The sequence below is a fragment of the Stegostoma tigrinum genome, chromosome 22, assembly GCF_030684315.1.
Source record: "Stegostoma tigrinum isolate sSteTig4 chromosome 22, sSteTig4.hap1, whole genome shotgun sequence".
Lineage (NCBI taxonomy): Eukaryota > Metazoa > Chordata > Chondrichthyes > Orectolobiformes > Stegostomatidae > Stegostoma > Stegostoma tigrinum.
Window position 1 is genome coordinate 36,297,180 of NC_081375.1, and position 17,580 is coordinate 36,314,759.

The 17,580-nt window shown below is 41.9% G+C and overlaps 1 protein-coding gene across 3 annotated transcripts in view; it reads right to left on the reverse strand.

Annotated features, from left to right (window-relative positions):
- Positions 1-17,580, reverse strand: part of LOC125463635 (protein HEATR9-like) — a 79,571-nt gene that overhangs the window by 35,151 nt on the left and 26,840 nt on the right. For all 3 annotated transcript variants that reach the window (XM_048555166.2, XM_048555164.1, XM_048555167.1), the window contains 2 exons: positions 15,419-15,475; positions 12,343-12,399 (listed from right to left, as the gene is read on the reverse strand). In XM_048555166.2, the coding sequence (XP_048411123.1) occupies positions 12,343-12,399; positions 15,419-15,475 (114 nt within the window). The remainder of the gene's footprint in view (positions 1-12,342; positions 12,400-15,418; positions 15,476-17,580) is intronic.

Consider the following 17,580-nt stretch of genomic DNA (forward strand, 5'->3'; position numbering starts at 1 on the left):
TCATTGAAAACATGATTGAGATTCCTGTGAATTTTCATAAGCTAGTCAGTGTAATAGTGAGTTTAATTGGAAAGAAACAATATTAGCGAAGGTGAATGGTAATGAAAAGTGTAGATTCACAGTTATGCTCTCACATACATCTGCTGGGACAAAACTTAAGCCTATGATGATATTCAAGGGAAAGGCCCTTCCAAAAACACAATTTCTAAAAGGAGCAGTCATGTGTGTTCACAGTAGGTATTAGTTAGATGTATCTGAACTGAAATTATGGTTTAGGAAGGTTAGAGTTCCCAATCAAGGAAATTACAGGAAGAAAAACATCTCTTAAGTCATTTTCAGATCACACCTTGTCAGTGCTCTTGCTAAAGTTAGATAAGTAAACAGTGCTGTTTCATTGATTCCCGGTCTCACTAGCCTTGTTCAATCACTGGACATTTCTATAAGCCAGCTTTTCTTGGAAAGCATGAAAGGGAGGGGTATCAGCTGGATAATTGGGAGACAAGACATTCACCAAGGGAGACAGCACACAGACTCCAACATTAGCAATACTGGGCTGTAAATGCCTAGGATGAAATCAGAATAGAAACTGCCATGAAATAAATTAAGAAGTGTAGTCAATCCAATGTACTTGATAGGACAGTAGAGGCAATACCTGGGTTACAGGGGTTCCTTTCTGGACTATGTTCATAGATTGATTCATACAGAAGTCAGAACACTACAGCACAACATAAAGTAGCCATTTTTAAGTACGAGGAAATGTTCGCATGTCAGACCTTATAAAACTAATATTAAAACACCCCTGCATGGGATCTCATTTGTAAGTATAACCATTCAGAAGTTGGACATTCATAAATTGGGGATCCGCGGTAGATGATTATTTTTGATATAGCCAATGAAGTTACGATTGTTAATAATGCTGGTGATCCATATGATGTTGCAATTCAAGCAGTGTTTTCCCATATAGCATTAGGTTCTGAAGGAGAAGGATAATTTTAATACACATTCAGTGTGTGCTCTGCTGTTATGTAGTATTCTTTTCTGTACTATGAAAAACCGAATGAAATTGCATTAATTTGTATAAATACCAATTTAGTTTTGGATACATTTGCACCTTTGGAGTTAAGTATGCAGTAAGCAAGAAATATATGCCTTCTGATTCACAACTGGTGTCATGTAGTAGGCCGAGTAATCTTCCTAGTAGATTCGGAGTGAGTAGAAGCTGCTTTTTTTGTGGAGACAATGGGGGTCGGGGTGATTTCTTGAACCAGCGGAGAAGACACATTGATGCACTGAGATTGAGTGGCAGCCGTGAAAACAGGATGGGACCATGACTGATAAATGCAGAGAGCTGACAGACTGTGAAGGCAGGAGGCATCTGTACAGGGGGCCGCACCTAAACTGGAGGAGAACCAATATTCTAGCAGGGAGGTATACTTTTGCCACTTGGGAGGGTTTAAACTAGTATGGCAGGGATGTGGGAATGGCAGCAGTAGGCCAGCATGTGGAACAATTGAGGAGAAGGCAGAGGTTAGATCAATCAAGTCTGATAGAAAGATCAAGCAAGGCCAGGTTAATTAACACGGCAGGACTGGCTGTCTGAAGTGTATTCACTTCAATGTAATAAATATAACAGGTAAAGCAGATCATCTTAAAGCCTGGATTAGTACTTGGGGAACTACAATGTCATAGCCATTACAGAAGCCTGGCTGAATGAAGGCCAGGACCGGCAGTTCAACATTCCAGGATTTAGGTGTTCCAGGCATGATAGAGAAGGATGTAGAAAGAGTGAGGGAATTGCATACTGATTAAGGAGGAAGTCATAGCTGCATTACGAGAGGATATCCTAGAGGGCTCATTCAGCAAGGATGTATGGGTAAAACTCAGGAATAAGAAAGGTGCAGTCACTAAGATGGGGTTGTATTGTAGACCTCATTAGCCAGCAGGAGATGGTGGAACAGATATGTAAGCAAATCATAAAGACACAGAAACAACACGGCTTTTGTAGTGGGGATTTTAACTTCAAAACATTGACTGTGACTCCCTTAGTGCCAGAGGCTTAGATGGGACAGAATTTGTTAGGTGCATCCAGGAAGGTTTCTTCAAACAATACCTACATAATCAATCAAGGGAAGGGGCCACCCTAGACCTTATAATGGGGAATGAGCCTTGCCAGGTGATTGAAGCTTCAGTGGGCGAGTATTTTGGGAGCTTCATCATAATTATGCAAGTTTTAATATAGCTATGTATAAGGATAAGACCAGTCCATCGTCAAAGAGCTAAATTGGGCAAAGGCAATATTAGGCAGGAACTGAAGAAATGAGATTAGGGGCAGCTGTTTCAGGCTAAATCCACATTTAACATGTCAGACTATTTAAAGGCCAGATCAGAATCCAGGACCAGCATATTACTGCAAGGATATCAAGACAAGGCTGACAAAATTTGGCAACCCTGGATGACAGAAGGTATTGAAAATTCAGTCAAAAAGGAAAAGGAGGCATATGTAAAGTGTAGGAAACAGAAATCAGACAAAGCCCTTGAGGAAGAGAGAGGAAGCAGAAAGAACTTAAACAAGGAATTAGGAAGGTTAAAAGGGGCTGTGAAATATCTTTGGCAACTAGGATTAAGGAGAATCCCAAGGCATTTTATATCTATTTTAAGAGCACGTGTGTAGCTAGGGGAAGTGTAGGTCCAGTCAGAGACAAAGGAAGGAATTTATGCATGGTGCCAAAGGAAGGGGGCAAGGTCCTTACTGAATACTTCTGTACTGACCAAGAAGGACGTGGATGGTAGCAAGATTAGGGAGGGGTATGCTCTGCAGCATGTTGATATTAAGGTATTGTTGGGTGTCTTGAAAAACGTTAATGTAGAAAAGTCCTGAGGGCCTGATGAGATCTATCCCAGAATACTGGAGGAGACAAGGGAGAAGATTGTTGGGGCCTTGACAGAGATCTTTATATCCTCTTTAGCCACAGGCAAGGTCCCAGAAGAGTGGAGATTAGTCAATGTTCTTCATTTGTTTAAGAAAGGCAACTGGGATAATCCAGGAAATTATAGACTGTGAGCCTTACATTAGTGGTAGAGAAACTATTGGAGAATTTTCTTAGGGACAGTACTTATTAGCGTTTGGAAAAGAATGGACAGTAGAGATGTCAGTATGGCTTTCAAGGTAGTAGGCATGACTTACAAATTTGACTGAGCTTTTAGAGGAGGTGATAAAATGATTGATGAGAGTAGGGCAGTGGATGTTGTCTTTCTGGCTTTTACAAAAGCATTTGACAGGGCCCTCATGGTAGGTGGTCTGAAGATTAAGTTGTACGGGATCTAGGATAGTTGTGGAGGGAAGTTTTTCTAACTGGAGGTCTGTGACCAGTGGTGTTTCACAAAAATCAGTGCTGGGAGCTTTGTCTGTAATATTTATAAATGATTTGTAATGAAATGACATGTAGGTGGTCTGATCAATAAGTTTGTAGATGAAATGAAAATTGGTGGAGTGAAGGAAGTTGTCGAAGCAGCAGGATATAGATCAGGTGGAAGGTTGGGCAAAGGAATCGCAGATGGAGTTTAATCTGGACAAGTGTGAGGTGATGCATTTTGGGAGGGCAAATACAAGAGGAAAGCATTAATAAATGGCCAGATCTATAGGAGCCTTCATATGTTGAAGGATCTTGGGTTGCAAATCCATAGCGCCCTAAAAGTGGCAAAGAAAGCATACAACATGCTAGTTTTTTCTGAAGAAGAGTCCTGACCCGAAACATCAACTTTCCTGTTCCTCTGATGCTGCCTGGCCTGCTGGGTTCTTTGAGCTCCACACTGTTATCTCTGACTCCAGCATCTGCAGTTCTTGCTACCCCATATGGCACGCTTGCCATCTTCAGTTGGAGCACCGAGTACAAAAGTTGGCAAGTCATGTTGCAGGTAAATAAAACTTTATCTAGGCCATATTGGAGTGCTGTGTACAGTTCTGATCCCCACACAATAGGAAGAACGTGGAGGCTTTGCAGAGGGCGCAGAAGACGTTTACTGGGATGTTACCTGGATTGGTGTTCATTAACTATAAGGAGAGGTTGGACAAATTTGGATTGTTTTCACGAGAGCATCAGACGCTGAGGGGCAACCTGTTAAATTTATTTACTTTTATGAGAGGCAAGAATAGAGTGGATAGTTGGAATCTTTCCCAGGGTGGAAATGTCAAATACTCAGGCCATGGGTTTAAAGGGAGGGGGAAACGGATATGCGAGGCAAGGTTTTTTACATGGAGGATGGTAGATGCCTGGAATGAGGTACAAAGGGAGGTGGTAGCAGGAGACACAATAGCAATGTTTAAGTGGCATTTACACAGACACATGAACAGGCCAGGCATACAGGGATATGGATGAATTGCAGACAAATGAGTTTAATTTAGAATGGCGTCATGGTCAGCACAAATATGGTAGACCGAAGGACCTGTTCCTGTTCAGTAATGTTCTACGTTTCTATGAACATTCACAGGAGACAGAGCAAGAAAGTTCATTAACTCAGGAAAGTCAATGCCTCCTGATGGTACATCAAGCATAATTATAGGGAGATCAATGGATATATAGGGAAGGTCAACAATGAAGTCCTGAGGGACAAGGGTTATAGAGACAAGGTCAAGAATGATAGAGGGAGGGGCATGGATAATTAATGGCAGCATAACAATAACAGAGTGCAGTTCTCGTAAACTGGCAGTGCTGACCAGTAATGATGGTGGGGAAGCTCTAGGGTGAATGTTAGTGGTCAAGTGGACTGCAGGTGGATTGAGGGTCCCTAAAGAGATGGAGTGAAGATTGAAGATGAGGAAAGGACCCCGCATAGCTAATGGAGGTTGCAAATGACATTTCCAATTTCAGGGTACTGTGTGAGTGTCGACTGATATTAACAGGTCTTTGGAGTAAATTTCAAGATTGAATTGTCCATGGTGAGGTAAGTGAAAAGCAGGTTGTGACTATTACAATGTTGAGGGACCCTCTTTGGTCAAATGTGCTCAGGCAGTAGGAAATGCCTTAAAGAATGTGTCAGACTGACCATGAAAGCATCTTCTTGAGAGATCAGTGGTTTCAACTGTCAGCTATAGATATGAAGAGCTGGAGAGAGACCCATGCTGCCTCTTCCAGGATGAATCACTGAATTACAAGGTTCTGCCCCTGAAATAAAGACCCTGTTGTAGAACACCCACCTACCAAGACCTGATGGCCAGTCAGAGGCTGGTACTACTTTTGTTCCACTGTGCCAGCGAGAATGCAGTGACATCAGAATCCAAGCCAATTTGGCATGCCCACAATGATTATAACCAATTTTTATAGATGCACCATACAAAGCATCCTATCAGATGCTCCACAGCTTGGTATGTCAAATGCTCTTCCCAAGACCACAAGAAATTATCGAGAGTTGTGAACGCAGCCTTGTCCATCACAAAACATTTCATTGACACCATCTACACTCTGGCTGCCTCGGGAAAGCGGCCAACGTAATCAAAGACCCTTCCACCCCAGTTAAACTCTCACGCTCATCCACCAGGCAGAAGATGCAAAAGACACATATCAACGGATTTAAGAACAGCTTCTTCTTCATTGTTACCATACTTATGAACAGACCTCTCGTGTTAGAGTTGATCTTTCTCTGCACGTTCTCTGCAGCTGTTAACACTATATTGTGCAGTCCGGCAGCATCTGTGAAGAGAAATCTGTTACTGTTTCGGGTCTGGTGGCCCTTCCTAGGAAGGGTCAGCGGATCTAAAATGTTAAATCTGATCTCTCTTCACAAATGCTGCCAGACCTGCTGAGCTTTTCTAGTCAGGTCTGTTCTTGTTTCTGATTTACAGCATCCACAGTTCTTCTAGTTTTTATATTGTGCATTCTATTCTATTGTCCTGATGTAATCATGTAAGGTACGATTTGTTTGGTTAGAACAGAAAATAATACTGTTCACTGTATCTTGGTATATGTGACAATAATAAATCAAATCAGTAAAATCAATATGCAGTTGGGGTTGGGAGTTTGCAATGGAGGGTTCAGAGAAGATGGATGCCATGTGTTTTGGTGAGGGGCTTGGTCTTGGGGAACCCCTTGCTTATGTTCCATCCCTTGATCAAGCATTGATGGCACATCCGCTCCTGCACCCTCACAGGTGACAAGCTGGCCACGTACTTTTAGCTGCTGTGCAACTTGCAAACTCCCCCACCCCAAATGTTTACTGATTTTAAAATGCTGTAAAAGTCCATCTGGTTAATGCCAGCGGCAGCAGGATGAGATGCTTCAGTGGTTATTAATTGGCCATTCAAGGGCACCAATTAGCAGCAAGGATGATCATGGATTTTCTTGCGCAGATGCCTTCATGGTAAAAGCAGCCAAACTCAGGTACGCCACTGCTCTACCAAATCAAATAGCTTTTGCATCTCCACTTTGACACCAAAGAATGGTAGAAGATTCTGCCAGGTGTCTTTGCCTGTGCTTTGTTCAGACAGACAAGATGGTTCAAGTTGTCTTCTGCTAGCTCTGGCATGTCCCAGTTATAAACACAACTGCCCAAATAGCAATAAAGGTTGCCAGCAGACAGTCAGGCAGCTTGGAATTCTGACAAGCAGGTGCCAGTGTGACATGGAGCATTTGTGCATGATCAAATATACCAGACGATATAAACCCTTGGCAAATGTAAGCAAAGCAATCTCAGAGATGGCTCAGGATATCACAGGTTTCCATCAGCCAACTATGTCAGCTCCCTCAGGTAGATTATACAAATTTAGCCTGTTGATTATACAAATTAGGCCTGTTATCTCTAGAATTTAGAAGCTTAAGAAGTGATCTGATCAAAGTCTTGAAGGCATTAACAGGAAAAAACAGGGTAGATCAAAATAAACCATTTCCACTGGTTGGCATTCTAGAACTAGAGGATAGTCTGAGAATTAGGGCCAGATAATTCAGGACAGATGTTAGGAAACATGTCTACACACAAAGAGGGCTGGGTGTTTTGAACTCTCTTCCACAAATGGCAGTGGATGTTGAATTTGTCGTTAATTGTAAATGTGAGATTGATAAATATTTGCTAAGAAGTATTTAGGGGGATGGGTCCTAGAGTCAGGTCACAGGTCTCATAATCACATTGAATGGTGGAACAGGCTCAAGGGGTTCAATGACCTATATTTATTTTTAAGTTCCTATGTAGATTTGTATCACTGTGAATTGGGAGGGAATTCAGTGTCAGAAGCTTTAGAAATCACTATAGCACTGATGTTCTATGCATGCAGATCTTTTCAGAGTTCTGCTGAGGATGTACGTACAGCACCTCACTGGCAGCCAATCTAGGGAGGTCACCAATGCTCCAGTTAGAACACAATGATTTTCAGAAATTCCAGACAGACCCTGACAGCCATGCAGCAAGAACTGTGGGATTTGGGTTCATCACCAGATTTCCACCTGCACAAGTGGCAAATGGTTGCACATGTTGCACTGAGAGCCCCTGGAAAAGTCAGCAGTGTTCATAAATCAAAATTGATTTCACATTTTTTTGTAAGAGAGTGCAGCTGTTCTGTGATCATCAGAAAGTAATCACACAAGAAGCAACTCACATAACTCATTCATCCTCACTCAATTCTGGTTTCTCCCCCTCAACAACTAGAGGTGGCTCTTGGGTTACAGAGACATCCACAGAAGATCTGTGCAGAACCCACAAAGTTAGGCAGACTAGAAGCACTTTGCCATTGGTTACTTCCTGTGGATTTTGCTTTCAGTATATTTTATCATTTTAGTTAATGAATCCACTGAGAGATTGAGTAGATCATTGCCATTTATGGAGAAATGGAGAATAGCAGTGGAAATATCATGCTGATGAGCACTATTGTGCTTTAGAAGTCGTGAAGTAAGTTAACTTACAGGCAAGATGCACAGTTGATGGCTTTAAATCACGTTAAAGTGCTTCGGACAACTTTTGATGTATTTGCTTGTTACAGTATCAGAGTGTTGAAAACACATCTCACAGGCAGGCAGGCGAAACTCTACCAAGAGACCTCTTTAACCCACTTGACAAAGGAAAGTGATTCAGGGTGCTTGTGTGTGCGCTAAATACAAGAAAAATATTCCCAACAGCTGAGGAATACAGATCCGGGGAGCGGGGGGGGGGGGGGTGGTTCCATGGGCTATGGATACAGAGTAGACCATTTAGGAATGAGAGGAGGAGAAATTTCTTCACCAAGACAGTAGTGAGGTTGCGGAATTCTCTGCTATGGGAAGCGGCTGAGGCCAAAACATTGAATGTATTCAAGTAGTTTGAGATTATTTGAGTACTAAAAGGGATCAAAAGGGTATGGGGAGAAAGTGGAAACAGAACACTGAGTTGGTTGATCAACCATAATACTGAATGGTGCAGCAGGATCAAAAGGCCAAATAACATACCCCTGTTCCTATAGTCTATGCGTCTATGAATCAATAGCAAGTGAGAAGGGCAAATGCATATCGTCAGAACGGCCAACATGATTTCTCATTTTAAATTCTGTTAAGAGATACTTATCTAAAAAGCATTCAGGGCTATGGTTTCTAGACTGGGTGTGTCTGATGTAGAAAGGCAGGCCAGTAAAATTTGCTCAGCTATGGAAAATGAAGGTTTATGCAATCTTAACATGTCACAGTTAACAGCTAAACAGTTAAAAGATCCCCAAAGGACATGGACCATATTGGAACAACAATTCCGGTTCAAATTAAACTTCCCTGAGCAGAAGCAGAGAAAAGGGCTCATCATGGTTTACAAGCAGGGTCTAAAATCCAACTGCACTAAAAACATACAAGATAAAGAGTGGTGAACACATATTTCACACTGTCAACCTCAGAAAAACATCAATGTATCACCCACTAATATATTTGTAAAAATATGTGATCTGTCCTCAAAGAAAAAAACCAAATGTTGACTACGATTGACGTGGGCCAAGTGTCAGTGTGGAGTTCCAAAAGGATATGCACCGACAGACATGGGGAATCATGATGAAACTGACAAATGTAAAACTTTTAACATACAACAATTCACTAATTTCATGTGCAGTATCAATACTGCTGAAATACAAGTAGAATTAATCCACCTGGACTAGCAATTGCAGGTGTCTCTACGTGCCCGAACTTGACACTGGTCACAATCCATAGAATCAGTCAGACAGAGAAACAAGAAACTGCAGCAGAAACAGCTATTGAACTGAATATGAAAGAAGAACAGAATAATTCACTTCTTCTGAATTTGTGGAGTTAAACTCAGCTGTCTGATGAAGGGAGAAAAATTAAAGCTCAAGAGGGATTGGCCAAACTATTGGCTCAGGATAAATCCAAATTTGAGAATAACACGTCTGAGATGACGACTCGAGGGGATACCCCTGTTCAACGCAGAGATGAGTGAAGAACTGACAAGGGAAAGAAAGACTGTCTCATCAATCCAATTAAAAGATGTTTTCAGTCAGTGGGACTGAAGCTCTGAAGTGGGACTAACCTGCGCAAAACTTGGCCGTAGTACATCAGGATAAGCAAATTCTGGGACAGCAACTGCAGTCCATGGTAGAAAATTCTGACAACACAAACAGAAATCACAGAATCGGGGAGCAGTAGCCTAGTGGCATTATCTTTGGACTGTTAATCCAGACACCCAGGTAATGTTCCAGGGACCCAAGTTCAAATCCCACCAAGGCAGATGTTAGAAATTGAATTCAGTAGAAATCTGTGATAAAGAATCATTGTTCACACTTGGCAACTGTTTAATGATCAGAAAAAACTCGATAGGGAAGGAGACTACCATCCTTCCCTGGTCTGGCCGATGTGTATGGTTGACCCTTAACTGCCCTTGTGGGTAGTGTGATACTCCCACCATACAGCTGTACATTATGGAAACAGACCCTTTGATCCAACTCGTCTATGCCAACCAGCTATCCGAAATTAATCTAGCCCCATTTGCCAGCATTTGGCCTATATCCCTCTAAACCCTTCCTATTCATACACCCATACAGATGCCTTTTAAATGTTGTAATTGTACCAGCCTCCACCACTTCCTCTGGCAGCTCATTTCATACACGCACCACCCTCTGTGTGAAAAAGTTTCCCTTAAGGTCCCCTTTAAATCGTTCCCTTCTCACCTTAAACCTATGCCCTCTAGTTTTGGACTCCCCAACCATAGGGAAAGATCTTGGCTATTCACCTTCTCTATGCCCCTCATGATTTTATGAACTTCTATAAAGGTCACCCCTCAGTCCCCGATGCTCCACGGAAAACAGCCTCAGCCTATTCAGCCTCTCCCTATAGCTCAAACCCTCCAATGCTGGCAACATCCTTGTAAATCTTTTCTAAACCTTTCCAAGTGTGGCAACATCCATCCCACAGCAAGGAGACCAGAATTGAACACCATATTCTGAAAGTGGTCTAACAAATGTCCAGCTGCAACATGATCTCCCAACTCTTATATTCAATGCACTGACCAATAAAGGCGAGCATACTAAACACCTTCACTATCCTGTCTACCTGGGACTCCACTTTCAAGGAACTGTGAACCTGCACTCCAAGGTTTCTTTGTTCAGCAACACTCCCCTTGACCTTACCATTAAGTCTGTTTGCCTCTGTAAAAAGGCAGCAACTCATTTATCTAAATTAAATGCCATCTGCCACTCCTTGGCCCACTGGCCCACCTGATCAAGGTCCCGCTGTACTCCGAGGGAATTTTCATTGCCGTCCACTACACCTCCAATTTTGGCGTTATCTGCAAACTTACTAACCATACCTGCTATGTTCACATCCAAATCATTTACATAAATGACAAAATCCTACGAATGATTTAAAAAAAAGGCCAGACCAACAGGGAAGAACCACAGAGATAATGGGAACTGCGGATGCTGCAGAATCCAAGATAACAAAGTGTGGAGCTGGATGAACACAGCAGGCCAAGCAGCACCTCAGGAGCACAAACTGCAACCGCAGGAAGTGCTACACTTGCCCCCACATCTCCTCCCTCACCCTCATCCCAGGTTCCAAGATGACTTTCCACATCAAGCAGACGTTCACCTGCACATCTGCCAATGTGGTATACTGCATCTGCTGTACCCATTGTGGCTTCCTCTATATTGGGGAAACCAAGCAGAAGCACCTACGCTCAGTTCACAATAAACAGCTGCACCTCCCATTCGCGAACCATTTCAAATCCCCCTCGCATTCCTTAGACAACATGTCCATCCTGAGCCTCCTGCAGTGCCACAACGATGCCACCCGAAGGTTGCAGGAACAGCAACTCATATTCCGCTTGGGAACCCTGCAGCTCAATCGTATCAATGTGAATTTCACAAGCTTCAAAATCTCCCCTCCCCCCACTGCATCCCAAAACCAGCCCAGATCATCCCTGCCTCCCTAACTTGTTCTTCCTCTCAACTAGCCCCTCCTCCTACCTCAAGCTGCACCTCCATTTCCTACCTACAAACCTCATCCCACCCCCTTCACCTGTCCATCCTCCCCGGACTGACCTATCCCCTCCCTACCTCCCCACCCGTACTCTCCTCTCCCCTATCTTCTCCTCTATCCATCTTCGATCCACCTCCCCACCTCCCTATTTATTTCAGAACCCTCTCCCCATCTCCCTTTTCTGATGAAGGGTCTAGGCCCAAAACATCAGCTTTTGTGCTCCTAAGATGCCGCTTGGCCTGCAGCGTTCATCCAGCTCCACACTTTGTTACTAGGGAGGAGCCACAGCCCTGAATCCTTGGTGTACTGAGGACTTGGTTCGTGCACTGAATATTTCTGCAAACAGTGCTAGGGCGGAGTGTGTAGCTCTGGCGGTTTGTGCAGTAAAAGTTGGGCACAAGATTTAACAAGTTATGTGCTGACACTTCAGTCACATTTAGGTTCATGTGGATCTGTTGTTAAAGCACTGAATTCAGTCAGCAGAGTGTAATATTTGTTTCATATTGTTTTTGCTAAACTTGGGATGTTGAACAAGACTCATTTTGGAATTTAAAATTTTAAAGATTCTGAGGTGCTTCTTGTGAAGAAGGGAGAAGAGAAACATCAGGAAACTGAACCCAATTCAGCGGCCAAGATAAATAGTAGGTGGTGACAGGGTGAATGTGAAATTGGGCCAGTGAAGAAATTCACTGACTCGGACCTCTGGCTTTCCATGAGATCACTTCCATAAATATCTCCCAGAATATGCCTAGCCCAAGTTAGTACCCTACCCAAACTGACTGTTCTGTTACTTAGTCCCAGTGTCTAAAATTGAATGATCAGCATACACTTTATTATGAAAAAAGTAATTGGTATATTATGGCAGTCTAAGAAATTAACAATTAGAGTGTAATGTGCCACGGATTTGAATACATACTGTGGTATAAAGAGCAGAAACAACCTCCTGATTTTTACATCGAAGACACTGCAGAGTCTGTCAGAAAAACCATAAACTTTGTTAAAATAGATGCAAAATAGATTACAGAAGGTAAAGTAAAGATCAGTGAGGGAAGGCCAAAGGCCATCAAATACATGGTTAGCATGGTGGCTCAATAGTTAGTCAGCACTGCTGCCTCACAACACCAGGAACTCGGGTTCAATTCCAGCCTTGGCCGACTGTGTGTGGGTTTCCTTTGAGTGCTCTAGTTTCCTCCCACAGTCCAAAGATACGCAGGTTAGGTGTATTCGCTGTGGTAAATGCAGGGTTATGGGAATAGGAAGGGGCTCCAGTTTTGGGTGAGATGCTCTTCAGAGGGCCAGTGCGGATGGGCTGAATGGACTCTTTACACACTAAGGATTTATGGTAAGGAGAGTGAGAGCAGGGTAAAGGTCAGCAAGGGTGGGAGAAATGCCAATGAATTGCATAAATTTGGGACAGGGACTGGAGGAGCCGTTGTTATGTATTATAATTTTAATAGAGCCCAGGTTAAATGAACAATAAACAGGATATCTAACACGTCACCAGTTGCCATTGTCAGTCTACCTTGCAGCTGGTAGTGTGAAAGTGTAGGGCTATATTTCCCTGTAACAACAGTTGCTGAATTTCTGTGTCAAATCTGCATGCAGACAAGTCCTGTAATAGGTCAAGTAAATAGAACCTACATCCTTCTACCAGTCTTGGTGTGAGATTACATAAGCAAACACAAACCACAACAGGCATTGTGCTGTGGGAGTCTTTTAAAGGCCAGCTGATCAGAGTTCAGGATAAAGTGAGGATGGCAAGATTTGGGAACCCTGGAGGACAAGAGATACTGTAAGATCAGTCAAAAAGAAAGAATGTGGCATATGCGAAGGTTTAGGAAAAATCAGACAAGGCCTTTGAGGAATAAAAGGAAACAGGAAAGAATTTCAACAAGGAATTTGGAGGGCTAAAAGATTAGTAAAGTAAGATTAAGGAGAATAGCAAAGCATTTTATACATATATTTGGAGCAAGAGGGTAGCTAGGACAAAGAAGGGAAATTACATGTGGCTTTTTATGCCAGAGGAAGTGGGTAGGCGATTAATGAGGACTTCATGCTGGTATTCACCAAGGAAAAGGACAGTGATGATGGTAACATTAGCGAGGGATATTCTGATATTCTAAGAGGCGGTGTTGGGCTTTGGCTTGAGGTAGACAAATCTTGTGGGCCTGATGAGATATGTCCCAGGATACTTTGGGAGACAAGGGAGGAGATTGCAGTGACCTTGATAAAGATCCTTGTTCCATTTTAGGCCCAGGTGAAGTCCCAGGAGACTGGAGAATAGCCAATGTTGTTCCTTTGTTGAAGAAGGGCAACAGGGATAATCCAGGAAATTTTATAGACTAGTGAGCATTACACCAATGGTAGGCAAATTAATGGAGAAGATTCTTGGCATTTGATCAGGATTTACTAGCATTTGGAAAAGAATCAATTTAGTAGGGATAGTCAGTATGGCTTTGTAGGGGGACTGTCTTGTCTCAAATTTTATTGAGCTTTTTGAAGCAATGATGAAGATGATTAATATGAACAGGGCAAAGGATGTTGTCTACATGGATGTAATTAAAGCATTTGACAATATCTTTTGTGCTGGGCTGGTCCAGGAATTAAGTAACATTGAACATAGAAAAGTACCGCACAGTGCAGGCCCTTTGGCCCACGATGTTGTGCCGTGGAATAATCCCAGAGTAACACGAGATCCATGGTGAGTTGCCAAGTTGGATACAAAACTGGCTTGGTCATACAAGACATAAGGTGGTTGTGGAGGGATGTTATTCTAACTGGAGATCTGTGACCATTGGTGTTCCACAAGGATGATTTGTAATATTTATGTGATTTGGATAAAATGTTGGTGGTATGACTAGTAAGTGTGGAGATGACATGAAAATTGGTGGAGTTGTGATTAATGGAATTGTCAAAGGATGAGCTAGGATATAGATCAACTGGAAAGTCAGATGGAGAAATGGCAGATGGAGTTTAATCCAGACAAGTGGAAAGGCGGCATTTGGCATGCCTACTTCCATCAGTTGGGGCACTGAGTATAAAAGTTGGCAAGTCAAGTCGCAGTTGTATAAGCTTTTAGTTAGGCCACATCGGAGTATTGTCCGCTGTTCTGGTTGCTGCACAAGAGGAACATTTGGAGATGGTGCAAAAGAGGTTTACCAGGATATTGCTGGATTGAAATGTATTAGCTACAAAGAAGAGGCTGGACAAAGTTGAATTGTTTTTGCTAGAGCAGAGGCTGAGGGGTGACCTGGTACAAGCACATAATATTGGGAGAGTCTTGGACGGGGTAGATAGGCGAAGTCTTTTTTTCCAGGTGGAAATGTCAAATACGAGATGGCCTAGGTTTAAAATGACCGAGAGAAGATTAGGGAGACATGCAAGGGAATTTTCTTTAAAACAGAGGGTTGTAGGTGCCTTGAACATTCTGCCAGGGCATGTTGTAGAAGTAGATATGATAACAAATGTTTAAGACACATTTCAGATGGGCCCATGAGTAGGATTAGAGGGTTACAGACATTGTGCAGACAGATGGGATTAATTTAGATTGTCATCATGGTCAGCACAGACATGGTGGGCTGAAGGGCCTGTTCTTTTGCTGTACTGTTCTATGTACTATGTTTGACAGCTTCAGGTGGGCAGGAGAGAGGGAAGGTACCAGGATATGTGCACATTATAAATATCCCTCTTCACTGTCCCAGCAATAAGTCACAACATAAATTTTGCCATCTGTGGCAGGATTTTACATTCTCACAGCCCAGTTGAACGGTTGTATATTTCAGGCCAAAAGTATTCTCTATATTGTATCTGCATTGATTAGATTGAACAGACTTTGACTTATCAATACTTGAACCAAACATCAGAGGTAAAAAATATCAGTGATCAATCCACATAATTTGCACTTCTCTGAAGAGTTTAATCTGCAATAATTTTTTTCAGATATTGAATTTATTCGGTTTCTATTAAAAAAAAACAGAAAATGTGAAACTTGCCTCGACAGCATCTTTCCTCTCAAGCAGAACAGTAGAATTTAAACTTTTTATAAGATGCTAAAATAAAAAAAGGTCAGACAGTCAGTAAGATGTGCATGAGTGTAAAGACATACAAATGGAGGAAGAAAATAACAATTAATCCACCAACTGAAATTTCCTTGATAGCCCATGCACACTCAATTATCATCACAGACTCTAGCAAGACATTTAATCTCCTCCCATAAACTATCAGTTTTGCAGGTATAGTGCAATTGTTAGACTTTGTTACCCTCATAATCCAGAACTCTGGTATAATGCTTCAAAAATAGTTTTGGGCATTACAAATTACAGCTGTTTGACTCAGTTGGTAACAGTCTTACTCAGATTCACAAGGTTCTGGGTTCAAATCCCATTCTAGGACTTGAGCTCCAGTGCTGTACGAAGAAAATACTGAACTGTTGGAGGTGTTGTGTTGCAAGTGAAAGATTAAACTGAGGCCCCATCAGGTGGATATAAAGGATCTCATGGACCACTTTAAAAAAGGGAGAGTTCTCCCCTGTGTACTTGTTAACAATCATCCTTTAATAAACATCACAAAATAGATTATCTGAAAGTTACTATATTGTTGTTTGTGGGAGTTTGCTGTGCACAATTTGGCTTCTAGGTTTCATATACTGTGACAGTAATTAGACGTCAAAAGTACTTCTTTGGCTGTAAAGTGCTTTGGGATATCTAGTAGTCCTAAATGATACTTTTCAAATGAAAGTCTTTTTTGCAATAACATAAATCTGCTTGGTAGAACAAAACTAATCATTGCCAAAAAGTGACAAAGTCAAGGTTTCTCATCTTGCACTGATCTGAATTGAGGTGCCAGAAATCAAACCTGCAGAGGGAACACCAAAATTGGAAAAAAAGATGAGGATTGATTGGACCGCTGTTAGCATGGGGATGCAGCAGGATCTGTTAACTATCAATTTTAGCTAAACAAATTTGGATCAAGGTCATGGACTCTGATCGGTCAGGGTGTTGTCATGGGGAAAGCAGCAAGAATTGGCAGTCTCTATACTGTTTTCTTAATGGAAAAAGTTACACTGAGATTTTGAGTTCTGAGATTTGCAAACAGGTTGGTTCAACATGATCAACATGGTGCCACTGCAACTAATCAAATGTCTGTGTTGTTTCATACAGTTGGCCAGTCATCGGGAAGTGGAGCCCAACATACCTAGCATCACACCAGTACTAAAACTTATTTGTATCGTAGGTACCCTGTTAGAAAACCCCTCTGGTGTTTACCGCAAAGTAATTAGGGTAGCCATTACGAAGGAGGTTATTTTTGATTGACCCTCAGTATCAATTTTACATAGTGATAGACAGAATTTCACACAGATAGCCAGGACCTTATTCATAAGATTATCAGACTGATATTATGCACATGGAACTATAGGAATCCCACTGCGTTTACTGATCAGTGAATCTAGACTTTGGATGGATGTTAGTGGAGAACCAATCGGCAGATTTGTCAATTACTGACACAACTAAAAAAAAAGGGAGTTTGAAAGGCAGCACGTCCACATTTGAGTGCTTTGCAGAGACTTGTTGGACCTATGTAAGGCTAGCAACCTACATGCTAGGATTTGTCCTCACAGCTCACTATGTCCATACACACATGGGCTGCCATATGAATACACACAACATGCATTGGTCAAATGATTGAGTGAGCTCCTGCAATCAGTTTTAAATTAGTTTAAATTGCCTCAATTCAACAGTAAACTAAATCTCAATACAGAAAGCAGTTTACTAAACTGTGTGAAGAAATTATTTGATGCAGCTACAGTTTCACATTTTGCAAGTGTATCATCTACATATTAGAAGTATGAAATGTGTAGAAAACTACTGTGGACTCCAAGACAGACATGCTTTGCATAATAACCAACAAAAATCTTTGCAAGAGTTGGGCCCAGTGAAGATACAAATGCAGCACAATGAAGGATTCCTTCAGTTTTGCAAAGACCATACAAGAAATGCATATTGAGAGCAATGCCATTTCCACATGCTCTTTCACATCACTAGCCTATTCACTAATGTAAAAAGCTATTGACATTTATGATTGTCACTACATTATGACAATTTATATGCATCACTGGTGTCTGAATCTGTTTTCATCAAACATGAAAAGTCTAGAT